The sequence below is a fragment of the Rhipicephalus microplus genome, chromosome 2 (assembly GCF_043290135.1).
Source record: "Rhipicephalus microplus isolate Deutch F79 chromosome 2, USDA_Rmic, whole genome shotgun sequence".
In the NCBI taxonomy this organism is placed as follows: Eukaryota; Metazoa; Arthropoda; class Arachnida; order Ixodida; family Ixodidae; genus Rhipicephalus; species Rhipicephalus microplus.
Genome location: NC_134701.1, coordinates 231,579,381 through 231,596,473, shown reverse-complemented (window position 1 = coordinate 231,596,473; position 17,093 = coordinate 231,579,381). Strand labels below are relative to the sequence as shown.

The window sequence follows — 17,093 nt, the reverse complement described above, 5'->3', positions numbered from 1 at the left end:
AGGTCATCCTGTTAGAACTTCAAATATGCAGAGTTGGTTAAAATGTTAGAAGCCACTACATGGGAAGTCCAATTGGACAGTCCCATTGCAGCATGCACTTCCAATTGGGCACCAGTTAGACACCATTTGAACCCCACTTAGCCCCCTTTGCCACCCATTGCTCCTAACTGGAACATCCAGTTGGACCCATTAACTATTTTTGACTGGGAAATCAATCAAGTTAAGCACATTTTACAGAATAACACGTATGCATGCGTACTAGAGTGGGCGCATGATATAGTACGGAACAACTGGAAACTTCAGCTGTCCCTCTTTACTCTGAAGAAACGTGTGTGCCATCGTCGAAGGAAAACCTCTTCGTTGTGCGTTTCCAGCTGCTGATTTAAGAAATTCCACACAATGAGCCGTATTTTCTGGAGTGCGGGATAGGCGCCTCTATGAGGCTTGTGCCGCACTTCCGCTAACACAGCGCCGCCGCCACAGTACGTACAAGGTCACAGTAAAGACCATCTTGCAAACAGCCCACGTTCTGTTCCCATGCGCGCCATGCGAAAGCCAAAGAGGCGTTGTACCATGTGCCAGACGCCCCTCGCCACCGAGCACTGAAACAGAGCATGTTGGGCCATCGCTCTTTTGCCGCAGTTTGGACAGCGGTCATTTGGAACGACTCCCCAATGTGCTAACCGGTCACGCGTAGGCCCTCCATCTTCTCAACCAGTCAAACCCGCGCATCTGGTTAGGTATAGGTTCACGCAGTCTGTAAGATGTTTCATCGCAGGAAATAAGCAAAATGGTGACAAGTAGCACACTGAGCAAACAGGAAGAAAAAGCATCCTGCACGAAAAAACGGAAACGATGGCGTTGCAGTCGTTCCACTGTTCGTTTTAAGCCACTGGCCGCTCTGTAAAACTTAAGCGGAATTTCCGCTCGTGGTCCAATGTACGGATTTGCCGAGGAAGTTCCTTTTAGTGTACTGCTCCACTACATTAAGAGTGTCTACCCGGAATAGTTGCTGTCATCGAATAGCTTCTGTGTTGTTTTTACAGCCAGCGCTCTCGTGAATGTTAGTATGTCTGGGAGACTCAATCCTCCACGTTTGTGGGAAGCTGTAAAAATTTTCTATGTACCTTTGCTGGTTTTCCTCCCCAGAGGAAGGCCACCTCAATGGATACGAGGCGTCCTGTCACACGGCGAGGTAACAGGAGCTTAGTGGCTTGTTCCGCTGTCCTCGTTGCTACCAAGAACTTCCAAGCGCCAAGGTGTTGCAGGAACAATACCCCTTTGCTACCACACAATGAACCACTGATATCCAGTCAATATAGAAATAAGATCCATACATCTACGTCTATCGATAACATCTAATCGGCATCCCCATAATGCACCATCTTTACAGTCTAGAGAGCCTACGTATTATGAACGTCGTATGCACTTCTCTCTTAGACAAAAACTAGACGTTGCAAATGATGTTGCACATACGTGCACGTGCTTAAAACATCAAATACAACGCAGAACTTTCTGTCTTCTAAAACCGCTTTAGCTGACATTTAGAATGATAAATATATACTGGCACGTTAAATCTACAAAGTGCTCGAACGTAAATGGACAAGCAACGTTCGAGCGTGCGTAATGCATACACTTGCATGCGCGAGGAGATCAATATCGTAAAAAAGACAATAAAATTAACATGAGTGGCATTAGTGTTGCCATACTTGAATAGCACCAAATCATGCAGCCCGAAGGTGCTTGTAAGTGTGAAGCACTTTAGGGTCCCGGGATATCGTCGCTTGGCGCAACGCAAGCTAAACCACATAAAAAATAGAAAGGGAAGAAATAGAAATAAAATAGCCCCTGCCCCCCCCCCCCTCCACCACTTCCTTCAGGCTTGCTGCATGCATAGTTTTGTGTGCTAGAGACCTGCGCTCCCACTGCAGTCTGGCTCTTAGCTGGTGTGCTACACTTACAGAAAGCATTAACACCATTAGGCTGGCCTGAAATGTGTCGTCTGACAGCAATCCGGCCAGCCTCGGTGGTTTAGTGGTTAACCGGCTGACCCGCAGGTCGCGGGTTCGAATTCCGGCTGCAGCGGCTGCATTTACGATGGAGGCAAAAATGCTGTAGGCCCGTGAGCTCAAATTTAAATGCACGTTTAATAACCCCAAGTGGTCGAAATTCCTCGAACCATCCACAATGGCGTCTATCATGTGGTGGTTTTGGAACGTTAAACCCCACATATCAATCCGTCCAACCAGCCTCACGCCTTTGATGCTTTCTATAAGGTGCATCTGAGCGACAATGAGCGAAACTGCCGTGTAACCACAGGTCTAACACACAAACTACATGCGGTAAGTGTACAAAGTAAATGGAAAAACCTTTCTTTAACTAAATGGCAATGTCTTTATATATATACTGAATGTCCAGTCAGTGTCTATGTGCAACATTCATGCAGCCTTACTCGGCTGAGCTTTTCAGGGTTGCGGGTACATCTAATCTTCGAAATTTGGATTTCTATGGATATCGAAGAGACATTTACAATGTCCAGGAGAAACATTTCATGGATGTCTACACAATATTTGTGGTTCATTGGGCAGTCATCTCTTCGAGACAATCGGTCGATGATCTCATCGACGGAGAACGCGCCTACAGGAACAGTAAACGTGAAACATGTTCTTTTGGCGGGGTGAATACTGGTCTCGATGCCATCCTCCCAGGGGCCCCAGGGGTCGGCGACTTCTCGGCCGAAGCCCCGGGGACCCTGAATGTGGATGAGACGCCGAAGGGACGCACGTGTCGGCGAGAGCCGCACCGTCACAATTAAAACACGACCGGTGACGGAGAAGAAGCGTTTTCCCTTGCACGCCGAACGTGTTTAGCGTAACATTTTCGCGTCAAATAGTGCTCGAAGAGCGTCCTTGTGTAACTAGTTTTCTTTAGTAAGCCTCAACTTCAAGGAACATTTTATTAGAGAATAAGTGGTACATACTAGTTAAAGTCTCTGCGGATTATTTCTTTGGAAACAACTGTCTTTCAATTTATAGTTAACGTAGCCTTTAGACTAACAAATCAAAGCTACTTGATGTCTAATTGGGCACCACCGGAAAGTAGCATGTTTCTGAGATCTTTGGAGGGCAAATCCTGGCTTCTATATTGCAGGCAAAGCATTGCGGGAGCTTCCATTACAGCAATTCTTTTTTGAGACCTCCTTGGTGTCGCTGCAATTTTCGCGGAAAATATGTTCAACATACATACAACACAAGAAATACAAATCAGCGAAATACACCGCTAAAACACACACACACACACACACACACACACACACACACGCACACACACACACACACGCACACACACACACACACACACACATACAAACGTTGCAAAATTATTTACGCGCTCTCACATGATGTGTGGCGAACGAGCCCCTCCCCCACACACACATGCGCGCGCAAGTAAAGCTATAGTTAACTAGAACCAAGAGTTCCAATTCACTATAAAAGAACCACGCGGAAGTTTCAGCTGCCGCCATCTCTGGTAAAACATAGCAAATCCATTGCAGTTAGTTGTGAAACTGACTGTGTGATGTCGCTACAAGTACTATTCATCTCGCATTGTCGCTGAAATGCATTTTTTGGTTGTAATTAACTAACAAAGCGCTTTGGCAATGGAAGAGACAGATTCTAGTAATGTAACTATGGAAAGGTTACACTTACTGAACTAAATTTTCGAATGCGTGACGAACTTCTTTCGCTTTGATTCATTCATATTACTGACTACGACGATGCGCTGGTTTCATGCTCAATATGTTCTTTCAGTCGAAGTACTCACTAACTTCAATGTTAAAATGTAGTCCAGATGCGGCGTAAATTTTGCACGCGCGAATTCGACGCCTTTTTCGCGCAATTCGCCATAGCGCGCGAGTGAATGAGCCGCAGAATCTTTGATATCACTGTGCTCAATGGCTCCAAGTACAGCTAGCACAGAGGAGAAAAATCGATCCGACGCGCCAGATGACATGTACCAACGTGCCGACTTTTTGCTCGGTTGATTTGTTGCGTAACCCATGCTGTCGAAGTTCTCGTTGTCACCTAGTAACGTCACCGATGCGAACACCAGCTACGAACATTCTCATAAAAGCCTGGTGTTTATGAAAGCATGAGGGTTAATAATGCTCACTAAACTCGTTTTACTCTACCAGCTGTTCAAACAAATAACGAACCGCTGTTTGTGGAATCAGTAGATATACCCTACATATATCCGATCCAGTGAATGACTAGACTATTGAAACGGCGTCAGAAACGAAGCAATATCAGAGCGTCGAATGCGAAACAAAAGTGGAACTAAAAGACCAAAGAAAAACGCAAGAACGTTATTTATTTCATCGCGTTTGCATTTTGAGCAGCCGGCTGCACCGGTATAATGACCTTGGACACGTTCTCGTTCCATAATAATGCCACTGTGAGGATCGCAATGCCGGGCGGCTCCGACGATCTAATTCGCGCAACAGAGGAGCGAACGACCGCTGTGATGGCGTTGCCCGAGTTCGCGGAAATTTCCTTCCCGGCTTGTTTTGACGAATCAGCTGTACGCCATCAGTGTTTCCCGCTAGTATCGATTTTCCACCGAAGCCATTCAGCGGCGCTTGGCAACACTGGCCGCTCCTTTCGGCGCTGGGGAAGAGCAGCGCTCGATATAACAGCCGCGATCACCCCATCGAATTTTGTTCGTAGCGCAATATTTCTGCAAAGACACTCTATCCGGATCGGTGAGATTAGCCCTCGGCAAGGTCTTAAACAGTTTAGGTGCGCGCAGTTATATCATTGTCACAAAAGTCACAGTAACAAAAATATGCCGCAAGCTCGGTATTTTTTTTGGGGGGGTTGCCGGCGGCGAATAGCACCGTTGTAAACATGTTTACATTTTGGCCAGCTGGGCGGGGCCACGCGCGCCGCTAGATGCAATTGTCGCGCGCCATTACGCGTTTTTACGTCTCTAACGATGCCCCATTGACGCATCGAATGGTAAACAATTATTGCACATGTGTCTTTCGGTGAAGATCCCGCTTTTTTTGCGAACGAGCGGCCGGCATCGCGTCGCGAGCAGCTTAACATCCGGGACCTTGGTTACAACGCCATGGCCGCCTGACAACGACGCCAGCCAATGAGGAAATAGGTCAGAGGTGCGGCGGCCAATCGCAGCGCCCCCAGAATCACATGGCTTTGTTGTCGAGCGCACTAGCGGCAGCCGAGCCGGTCCGAGGAGTGAGGGAAGGACAAGATCGGCCAGCTGTGCCGAAGATAGAGAGCGGTTGTTCCCTGGGCGCACCGGTGCGGACCTCTCGGTGTTTGCCGGCTGTGTTTTTTCCTCGGGCTAGTAGCATGTCAGTGCGCCGGCTCCGGCGCGAGCAGGCGGTGAAATCGTGAGTGCGCGCGCGTGAAACTTGGCGGATAGAGAGAAGAGCTAAGCGTGCGGCAACGACGAAGCGACATGTCGACGGGCAAGCGACTCGCGAAGCGCTCGATCCTGGGTACGCGTGTGTGCGCTCCTACGGCAGACGGTCTTCACATGCCGGGTGTTATTATGGCGACCAAAACGGACGCTGAGGATGAGAACGTCTACACTGTCACGTTCCCAGACAAGTCGACGGGCGAGTACCGTGGCGACGAGCTCATCGGTCCGGGCTTCCAGACCATCGCGGGCCTGACTCTCAAGACGGGACAGCGCGTTTACGTGACGTTTAACGGCCGTGAAGTTTCGGGAGTCGTGCTGGAGCACGACGCCGTGCGCGACGACGTACTCATCAGCATCCAGCCTTCGCAGCACAACCATCACATAACGCATACGGTGCAGCTCCACAAGCGCCTGGAGGAGGTGAGACTCCTGGAGAGCCGCAAGTCGGCTCGCCTGCAGGACTTGGACACGGACTATTCGCGTCTTGCCGAAGGTCAAAGCGAGCTCCGGCGGCGAGCTTCTTCGCTCAGCATCGACGTGCCGCCTTCCATAAAGTGAGTACTCTTTTTAAATCATTTTATTGTGGATGTGATGTCGCTCTACAGCATCGATTCGGTACTTTCGTTTTCCTCCCGTCTTCGTCATCCGGCTGGCGACATGGCCGCTAGACCGCGAGAGGCCCGTCGCGTTTCCAGCTGATTGGGGATACAGCTGGTTTCGACTCGTAAGTGGTTAGGCCGACGTGCGCCGTATCGCGAACATTACTTCGTGCTCACTTTATTGCTTCTCCAACCTTTCTCGACAGTTTCACCCTGTCCGGACTAGCCCAGGCGTAGCGGGCGCGCACAAAGCGGCTCCCTGCAGCGCGCGGCGGCGATCAGCTGTGCCTCCACCGCGGCAAACGAAAGCCGGCCGGCGCTTGCTGCGTACACACAAACATGGAGGCGCGCCTCGCCCCTCGAGAACCGGCGCACGCGCAGCGACGTCAACATGACGTCACGGCCTGTTTTGCTCCTTCCTTCCCGGGAATGCCTCCCCGCAGCAGAGGCAGGCACCCCTCCTCGTGCCGCGTGTGTCGCAACTCCGCGGCAGTTCCCCACCACCCCCTCCTCTCTTCGATCCGCGGAACGCCGCAGCGGCCCGTTTTGTGCATGTTTGACTTCCTCAGGGTCCAAGCACACAGTACAACCGCTGCCCTTCTCTATGTCCTGAGGCACACAGGACGCCTAGCAGTTGCGCGGGGCAGGTTGCGTATTTGTTTGCTTCTTCAAGCTCTCGGTGTTCCCCTCCATTCTCTCCGCGTGCCCTCGGAGGAGCCGGCCGGCCGGCTTTACGGGCGCGGCGGCGAAGGGGGTTTTCTCGCTTTTTGTTTCTCGCGCCCGGAGCGGCTCCCCCTTCAACCTCTCTCGTTTAGCCTCCTCGCTCACGCGGCCTCATGATCTCTTCCGGGGTCGAAGCGAACGAAGCTGCTGCGTGCGACGCTTGGAAAACTACTCGGACAGCTAGCTCGAGAGAGCCGTTCCTTGCCTGCTCGCGAAAATCGCTCAGGGACGCTCTCGTTTCTGAGTGGCGCCCGCTCTTCTACATGCGCGACGTTGACGGCGTCGTGGTTTCTTTCGCAGTTGTGGCTCGAGCAAATGTAGTGTAAAGGGGGTTGCAGACTTGAAGTGACCCTCTACAGAGGCAGTAGTTCCCGCTACCTATTATCTCTCTCTTCTGAACGCTTAGGTTGTTGAGTGACTACATCGTTGCGCGGTCGCACTTCTTTCGTTTCTGTAGTAGATGCGAACGAGTTTTGCGCTATGCGCGCCCCCGTGCGTCGTCTGGTGAGCAGGTGACAACGCGAGTCCGTAACTGCCAGTCGCGCGAGCGCAGTGTCTCAAGGTACCTTCTCCTCATCAGCTGTGAATCAACGTCTCCTCTTTTACCTTGAGAAGGCAGCAGCTTGCAATATGGAGCGCAGCCGTTAACACCGTTCACACTTAAACGCACTACGGGTGAAGTAGAACAGCTGTTGCGCAGCTTTGCGGAAAGCTAGCTGTGCTATTCATCGCGCTCAGTTGCATTGTTCTGTTCCTTCGAACCTCCACCAACTTCTGCGAGCATTTCATTGTATTTTTAAATGCAATTTACGACTCTTTGCATAACGTGTCATGCACCTTTCAATACAGTGTCCTTGGAAGCATCCTACGCGAATGTTAAGCCACGTTTGGCGCGTTCTGCGAATTTGGCCTGTGCGAAAAAAAAAAAAACGCTTACAGGTGAACGCCTCATGTTCCGCAAAAGAATGTCTCGACAGTGCTCTCTTGCCAGCTGGCAGCTCTGCATCAATTCGCAAAGTTGCATTTTTCATGTTTTCTTATTTTTACAGCAGCCATTCTTTGTTCGTTCTGAGTTTCAAAGAGGCCTTACTCAAACTGTCCCTATTCTGAGAACAGTCTTAACAGTTATGGCTAGACTCCTCTGACTACCTGTAAGTATATATATATATATATATATATATATATATATATATATATATATATATATATATATATGGCTGCATTTGACTATTGACTCTATACATAGGCCAGTCGTGCCATATATGGCACTTACGTAAGGGTAGTTAGGGACACGAACTTGTCTTCAGGCAAACGCACAATGCTTTCCCATTGCGCGACTCTTTACTAATTCGCCTTGGAAAAAACGTATAACGCCAACTCAGCTCATCTTTTTTGTTCATCGACACACAGATGTTAAAGCATATGTTTATGTAGCATGTCTGTTTTGTATGTTTAGGCCTTCACTGATAGTAAACAACTAAGCCTTAATTTATCCTTCTTTGCTGTAGCTGTAAGTTTATTTGGCCAGTGAAGTCATGTACGGTTTAAGCCTGAAAAAAAAATGGGGGGGGGGTATTGTGATAGCAAGCACTGGACGTTTATATGTTCACAGAATCGCAATGCCTCTGCCGTGATGATAAAAGATAACTGAACTTTTCGTTCATTGTGTAAACCAATTACGCAGTCAGCGCAATTGTTCGTACACTCTCCCTATCTGCGTGTCACGGCATGCCCGAAGATTGCCAACTCAAAGAGACTAACTGCAATCGCTATCGCAATCACCGATGCGAATCGCAACTAACAATCACCGATGCAGACCGTAATAAACAGAATGGCTTTCAGTTTTTTTCATTCCCATTTTCATACTACCCACACGATATAAAGAGCGTTATATTTTGGAGCTGCTGCATGTGCTTTTTTTCATCTTCGCAGAGAGCTTCCTCGTGTGTGTTTACATAACATCGTTGAACAGCTGCAGGAGTGGTCTTTCTAAAAGTTTCACTTTAACATTAGACAGCCGCGCATTGGTTTGCGCCTTTGTACAAAGGCCCATCTCTAAAAGGGAAAAAGAGTTTCGCGCATAATAAAAAAAAACAGCCCCCTCATGATCTCAACCTCTTCAGACTTGTTCCTCTTCCGCTTCCCCCCCCCTCTCTCTCTATCGTGGGCACCGTTCTCGGAAATACGTTCAGCTCATTTAACACCAGCCATATCGCTAGTGCGAGAAAGAATGAAAAAACGGCGAAGAAGAGAGAGGGGTGAGAAGGACTGATGTACAAGAGCACTTGTTTACGCCCCGTGGCCGTTCCGAGAAACGGACGGTCGATATTCGAAGAGCCAAAGAAGGAAGCTGGGGAGCGCGCATCCAGGAATTTTCCGTGGCTTGAACGATTCCTTCCGCAAGGGCCGCCACGTATCGCCGGGAATCGCTCATTTATTGTCAGGGCAATAGATTCGCTACATATCAGAGTTTTTTTTTTAATCTTCGCTTGTTACGAAAGTGCGTACGTCATTAGTGAAATAAGGGCCACGTATTTCGTGGTTCTGGTTTCGGCTTACCCGCGAAGCATGGATGCGGGGCTTCGAAGCAGCGCTGAATGCGGGAGCTCGCCCATAGGGACCGCGAGAAATGAAGGAGAGAGGGGCGCTTGAGCCAACTTCACGAAATTTCGTAAACGACATTTCCAATCGATGAGCTGAATTCGCTAATATTGTGTCCCATTTAATCGTGATTGGATGAAAAATTCTTTCCAGAATAGCGCTATAGCGTATAAAGAGTTTCTGAATATGGGCCGCCATCTTACGCTATAGGATTGTTCGATAGGACAGCAAACCGAGTCAATCAGCGCTTAACATGTTATTAGTCAAGGCGGTGCACAATGGCAGTGAGCACAAACTAACGAAAAGCCCTTGTGAACTCGGTTTGTTTCAAAAGCCCTGAAGCGACACACGGGCTTATAGAGAGGTGCGTGCTCTGGTTTAATGTAGATCCTAAATTTGTGCCTCACCCGCACCCTGTGGGATTGGCCAAGAATCGGATAGCTTAACAAAAAAAGGAATATATATGTTTAAATACTAGCGAAAAGAATAATCATAGAAATATTGATTTTTTGTAAATAATTCTTGAGAAAAAAATTGAATGAATTGGTTTCTCTGAATGAGCAATGAATGATTGATATTTTAAAAAATTTCTTGTTGCCTACATTGGTTAACAGAGAATATTTTGGTATTGATGTTATTGAGTAAATCTCTTCGACTGTACAATGAATTTTTGCAGGGCCTCGCACACTTTCCCGTTGCCGTGCTCTAGGGTATGTGCACCTATGAATAGTAAATTTTACTTTGTCGAAGCTAAACCAAGTATTCGCAACGGTATTTCTAGCGATACCTTTCTTAATGTTGAAAACTTTCGACAAGAGATCAAAAAGTGTTGTTTCATCTTCTCCACAAAAAGAACAGAGTGGGGAGGGAGTCAAGCCTGCCCTAAAGAAATAAAAATTTAATTGAGGAATACGACTGCGTAATCGAGTGATTAAAACTTCCAGACATCGGTTATTAGATGGTTGAAATTGATTTTTTTAAAGATGGTGTAGAGAATTATCACACCATTATTTGCCTCCGATATCTAGCCGCTACTATGAAAGCTGTTGTATAGGTAATATTGATAGCTGGTCCGTCTAACGTTGCTTTTGCTAGTTCATCAGCTGTTTCATTTAGAGTTATGTCTCTATGCCCAGGCACGCATACTAATCGCACCTGAGTTAAGCGATTCGGTACTATAGAGAGTTGAATTATCTTAATTCTTTCGAATCACCGGATGTCGTGAGTGCACTGCAGACCTACAAGGAGTCCGTTATTATTACGGCGGAATTTACTGATTTTGGCAGTTTCCGAAGGGCCAATACTACAGCTAAACATTCTGCAATAAAGATAGGCGTGAAATCTGGAATTCGGGGGAAAAAGAACCAGTCTAGAACAGGGCAGAATATACATATGCCACTCTTTTCGTCTCTCTGTGAAGCGTCCGTCGCTATGATGATCTGTGCTTGCATTCCTAGAAGATAGTCTTGTAAAGTAGCTCTTAACATAATACTGGGTGCCGCAAGCATATTGCCACGCTCTAGTGGAAGTAGAGGTTGCGAAGGAAGAAGTCTGTGGTGGCTGTGGCTGGAAGTAAACCGCTGTTAACTCCGTGCCGTCCCTTATCTCTCTAAGTGGTTATGAAAAGGCAGGAAAAAAAAGAGAAGTGCCGCTCGTAACTGTCTATACTTAAGATGACACATCAACAGGTCGACGCAGGGATGAGGTAATGGGAATGAAAGGGACAGAGGGAGAAGGCAAGAGGAGATTCCTCTCGCGACAATAAATAGTAAATAAGCGTCCATCGCAGGACACTTATGCTTTCGCACCATACACCCGAAGATACACTCAAAGGAGTGGTGCAGTTTATTGTTTCCTATTACTGTTTCAACATTAAATCGCCTATGCGTTGTTATTGTTAGTTTGGCGCAGTGTACGAGCCATCGCACGTTACGGTTACATATTCACAAAAACGTCTTGCGCTAAAACGTTTCGCAAGAGAATATTTGAACCAAACACGGTAAATAATTAAATGACGTGTTATCAGCGAAACCGGCTGACCAACGGAAAACCCGCTTGAAAGAGAAGTTTCGTAATTTCGCCCCAAATTCCCGGAATAGCCCGCGCTCTTAGGCGAGAAACTTGGTATCGTACTGCAAGGTCCTGCAAGAGGTCGCGAGTCTGCTAAATGCCCCAGTATACTCATGACTGGCGGAGCATGGGAGAGGCTTTTGTCCTGCAGTGGACGTAGTCAGGCTGATGATGATGATGATGACTCACACACTCCATTTTTTTTTCTTTAGCGCGAACGTAAGAAGCATGCTGAGACAGAGAAGGAGACAATGCAGAAGGTGGGCGCTCCCCCTGCATGTGCGCAATTCTTTTGCACACCACTTCCACGCTAAAGAAAATTCCGTTAGCGAGTCAACACCTTCTGGCCCGACAGGAAGTTTTATTGAAATGCTCCATATTAAACCCAGCCCGCACCGTGCAGTGCAGTGTGAAATCTCCGTCGCGTCAAACGAACCGGAAAGTGGAACTGGCACCCGATCGCCTCCCGAGCGAATTCAGGAAGGATTAGCGCAACGAGCGAGGACCTTCGTAATGCGAGCCCCTTCGCTTTCGCTATACAGCGCATGCAGAATATGTAAAGTGCAGGGCGAGTCGCAATACGCCTCGGCCAGCCGTGCGGCACGTTGGCTTCCGCGATATACACGGTACGGTCTGTAGGACAGAGCGAGCTCGGCCAAGCCGGCCGGCGAAAGAACAGAGAGAAGGTCGCCGTTGCGTTTCGCTTTCCTCGGTGTGGTGTTTGTTCACTTCGAAGTGGGTCGACGGCGTCATTTCTCGAGCAAGCGAGAGGGGCCGGCGGTCGCCTTGCAATTTTTTTTTCTCTTTTCTTGCTTTTTCTTCTTGGTGTTTCCCGCTGTGGCCGTTGTGGAACGTTAGGCGAGAGCGACGGCAAAAAGGAAGTGTGAAATCGGGAAAGAAGGGTGCTAAGGTCAGCTGAACGGTCTTCCACACCGAGTGGGCCGTACCGCGACTATCCCTGGTACGGCCTCGCGAGTTCCGTGCAGCTTTGGGGAAGTTCGATGTCGTTTCTAGCCAATCATATACCTCGGCTGTTATCTGACAGGAAAGCGTCTCGCGGATACGCTTTATAGCAGGGGCCGCGTTATCACAGACGCCCTTTGCCGAGCCAATCGCGATATCAAGCTTATCGTCTTACACTGGCGTAGTAGGAGAGGAGAGGGGGGGGGAGGGGGTCTTTTTTACCTACACGCGCACGCACACGAGCGCACATAAAAGGTGGTTGAACCCCCACCCCCAAAAAATTTTTTATCCACGCCCACCGACGGTAGCTGGTTGGTAACGATTGCTGGGAACGATAAGTTTAGATCATACGCGTATCTGAGACTCAAAGGAAGCTGGCAGATGCTATTCGCTTATCCATTGGTCATCCTTGCGCGCGCAAAATAGATTAGCAGCGCGTACAACGAACAAGCGCCTCTCGTTTCTGGATGGCTGAGGTTGTCCCCAATACGCTGCGCGGAGTTGGTTGTGCCAAAGCTTCGCAGATGCACGGGTGCGTGAGCGAACGGAGATGGTGGAGTAGAGGTATACGGGTAGTATACACGCGGTATACCGGCCAGGGCGCCGCGGCCGCAGGAGTCCGCCCAAGTTCGCGAGATCCACGCTACCGCCCGCCGACACGCAACGCTGGGCATCTCGGGCGAGACATGCCGGCTTGCCACGAGCTGCTCGCCTACAGCTTGCGCACAAGCGACGTCGGCCGGTAATCGCCGCGCTGCGACCGAGCGGTGCCGCACACACTTGAGAGCACGGCCGCGTTACACACTTAGCGCGTGCGAATGCGCCGCTATGCAGACACGCCGGGCCCACCATGGCCGGGGCTCTTTTCAAACGGCGTCGGGGAAACAAAGCGCGTAGCCTAAACTTTCGCCGTGGACGGTTTATGTATGAGAGAGCAGAGGTGTAAGGAAGCGATGGGGAAGGGTCTGTAGACGTACTGTTTCATTCGCGACGTCGGATTATTGCATACATATACAACACGCATGCCCACCTGACAACGCGGTCTTGTTTTGACGATAACGATCACAAAAGAGCGTGCGTTTATTGAGGTGGGTGCGATCGTAAGCAGCACTCTTGTACACTCAGAGCAGCGTCTTATACGCTCAAATTCTACGAAGGCATTCGTGCGTTGTGCGTTCTCTTTGCTCGGGGAGAAGAAGGGAGCGGGGATGCCTACCCTCACAAACAGGTATACCACTGTTCTGGCTATAGACCGTTAGCTTTCCGACTTCGAGAGGTAACTTCATCTGCCGCCTCCGCAAGGTTATGATAGACGCGAATGAAGGGTCAGGAAGATTTGGCTATTACATTATAGTGATTTCATTTGGGCTTTCCTCCCGCCCGCGTTATGATTGGCTGGCCGTGAATGGTATGGACGGTTCGGAAAGAATATGGAGTAAGCCAAGATGAACCAATACATTATACCCGTCCAGCGCGGCCTGTACTTCCATAAGCTCGAATATATGTGCACTTACTTGCCAATAACTTTCTTGCAAGCGACGCAAGTTTTTTTTTTTTTTAATATGGTATACTTACTAAGTAGCGTTAAACAAAACTTCTATACATTCAAGACTGTTGCGCCGGTGAATGCTTCGTGACGCAGCCAATAAGCTTTGTTTTTCAAGAATAAACACGTATATAAGTATATGTATGTGGCCAACTCGTTGTAGGTCACAGTATTGTAGGCGGGCGAAAGCTGCCACAAGCCTTCGCTGAGCGCTTCGAAGGTTTTGTGTTCTGGCTGTCCGCGAACAGGTTTCTCCATCCGCGTTGTGGTTTCTAGAAGTAAAACTACAAAACGCGGTCTCGTGCGCGCACGGCTTGGGAGTAAAGGATCATCAATATAGCACTGCTAGGCGGATTGGTATCCATCCGAATTACAGTCTCTCAAATAAGGAGAGAGAAACACGAGAAACGAAGAGGAGGGTGAAGGAAAGAAACAATTCGAAAAAAAAAAAACGGGCTGCAGGATCGGAAACCTCAGGGTCATCGTTGGCTGATGCCCACATGCAGGAAGCACACAGGCACACTTCTCTGTTATTGCGTGGGTGCGAACAGATGTTCGCTTGGTTTCTTTCGCAGTGTTTGTTTGCCACGAGTGCTGCAGTCAGCGTGCGCGCGCCTCTCTCTCTGGAGACGACGAGTACGTCCCGCCGAACGAGGCCACGAGCTTGCACGTAGTGTGCCATCTATCTATCTATCTATCTATCTATCTATCTATCTATCTATCTATCTATCTATCTATCTATCTATCTATCTATCTATCTATCTATCTATCTATCTATCTATCTATCTATCTATCTATCTATCTATCTATCTATCTATCTATCTATCTATCTATCTATCTATCTATCTATCTATCTATCTATCTATCTATCTATCTATCTATCTATCTATCTATCTATCTATCTATCTATCTATGTCTGGGTGCTTTTTTGGTTGACTACTCTGGCGTAAATGACAAAATTTGCATAAAATTGTATGCGCGTGGAGGAAGGTTGTGTGGTTTGTTTGTACGAGCAATTACACGCCTCCGTGCCGAACGATGCCGTGTATTCGATCTTTGTTCTTCGGGCTACACCTCTTGACTTCCAGTGTGCACACTGGTCTTCGATGTCGCTTATTGTTTTGGCGCGAAGCATGCAAGCATCGCGCGGCAAGCCTGTTTTTGCATTCGCGCGCGCGCTTCTGCTTTTCGGGCAAGATATCGTTCTTCCTTCCGACACACTGCGCTTGGTCGTGATGCCTGAACCGCTATAGGCTGTTAAAGCAGCAAGAAGTAATACAATTAAAATACTAAACTAAAATAAATATAGTGTTTCGACAAAACTGTGGACTGTATACGGGCGACTAATGAGGACTGAGTGCACCCTTGGCGCGAAGTTCGCGCTTTCCTAGCAGCCCGCCGTTTCGAAACGCTATACGATACGGAGGAAAAGGCTCATTTGAGGCTGCTAATGTTCGTAGCGTTCACGAGGAACTTCGCGTGTTAGTTTTTCTTTTTTCGTTGATTTGCTTTCGCTTGCGCTGAGCCTATTCGGAGTGGTAAGAAACAGATGATGGGCTGCCACAAAAAACAAAAAAACAAATTGCGATTTAAAACACAAAGAAACAGTTAGATTGGGGAGAGTATTAAGAACGAGTATACGATCCGCACGTAAGAACTCGTTCCCATGCATGACGTTTCGCGCGAAGGTCGGAGAAAAAGTACGCTGAACCACAGCCCGCCGCTAATAGCGCACACGCATATTCAAGCCCGGTCTTGGCTCAGCATTTGCATACATGTAATTAAGGTAAGGCAAAACCGTGGAAATCTGGAGTGGCCTGTAAGTTTCTGCTTTTTTTTAGATAAGAGCTTTCAGGCCATGGTTAATTTCCATGGTTATGGTTGTTCAGAAAAATTGGGGCCTTTGGTTGCTCTTTCCTTTTTTTTTGCATTTTTTATATGCGCAGAAGACACGCACGTGCGCCTACACGGAGGCACAGGCGCCAAGTGGCACCGCAATTATAACGATAGCCGAGCAACAATTACGCCGTAACTCAGAAGGCTGTTGGCGCGCAACTCGTGGGTGTGCTTTCCGTATATGATGACTTCCGGTCCGAGGAAGTCGTTACAATGTTTATAAATATACACCCGCGCCCGGACTGTATACGCAGCCCTCTCGTGCGATGATGGTCAAGATTGCTACCGCGTCGGGTGAAATGGCGTCTAATTGCGGTCATGAGCAACGAAATCGGTCTGAACCCTTGAATGGCGCTTATTAGGTTATAAGCGTCGCTCTCGCATAAAATTCATCGTGATTGTGTACTGCGCACCACTTCTTCGCGCGGTTTCGAGTAAATCATCCCTGCAGCCTCGCCTGCGAGGACCGTTTGTCATCGCGATGAAAGATCATCCGCGGAAAAAGAAAGCCGTTAATCACGCTTGTAAGTGAAGGGGAAAAGAAGACAGGATTCGTGACAGCTTCCGTTTCGTTACACGAAGTGGCGCGTTAAAAATTTAAAAAGCTTCCCAATCTGGTCCGCGGTGTCAAAAGCGAGCCAGCAGACGCCTTGCTCTAAGTGAATCAATTACACGTCATGTCTGTTGTGCACGCTATGTCACTAGTTGAGTCTCTCTTTGGCGCCTCCACTACAGGAACGTGCTTGGAGTATAAAACATGCTTTAGCAGTAAAAAAAAAAACTTCACTTTAACGCTGCCTTGTGTTCTAAGTGAACTTTAAAGGGGAAAACTGAATGGTAGTTGTACAAGCAGCCATAACTGTATCTTGTGGCGGACACCTGAAAAGCGTTGATTGGGCAGGGAGGTTGGAAAGTGGAAAATGATATTATATTGAAATGGGAGACTCCGGTCGCCACTGAGAGCTCACGCGTCCTCTTTGAGCGTGAGGAGCGGATCCCTCGCATGGGCGCCTCTTCCGGGACAACCGTTGCTCGTTACGTGGAACACCTGGTCACACATTGGCCTTGAACAGGGAGTAAAGGTGTAGAGGGGGCGATACCATAACGATATGCTTTCCTGCCCTTGCCTGAATGTTTTCGCTCATTCTTGTCTATAAAGCTCGAGCTTTTCCAATAGCGACAGTTTTCGACCAACGTTGAAATTCGACACGCCTATGATTTTGGCTCAATGGAAGCCTTTATACAGTCGA

The 17,093-nt window shown here is 48.4% G+C and overlaps 1 protein-coding gene across 1 annotated transcript in view; it reads left to right on the top strand.

Moving 5' to 3' along the window:
• The first annotated feature begins 5,318 nt into the window (after nt 1-5,318).
• The window catches only part of Glut4EF (Glucose transporter 4 enhancer factor), a 106,302-nt gene continuing 94,527 nt past the window's right edge, over nt 5,319-17,093 (top strand). Inside the window, exon 1 of the mRNA XM_037421416.2 lies at nt 5,319-5,999. Coding sequence (XP_037277313.1) covers nt 5,482-5,999 — 518 coding nt within the window. The 5' untranslated portion in view covers nt 5,319-5,481. The remainder of the gene's footprint in view (nt 6,000-17,093) is intronic.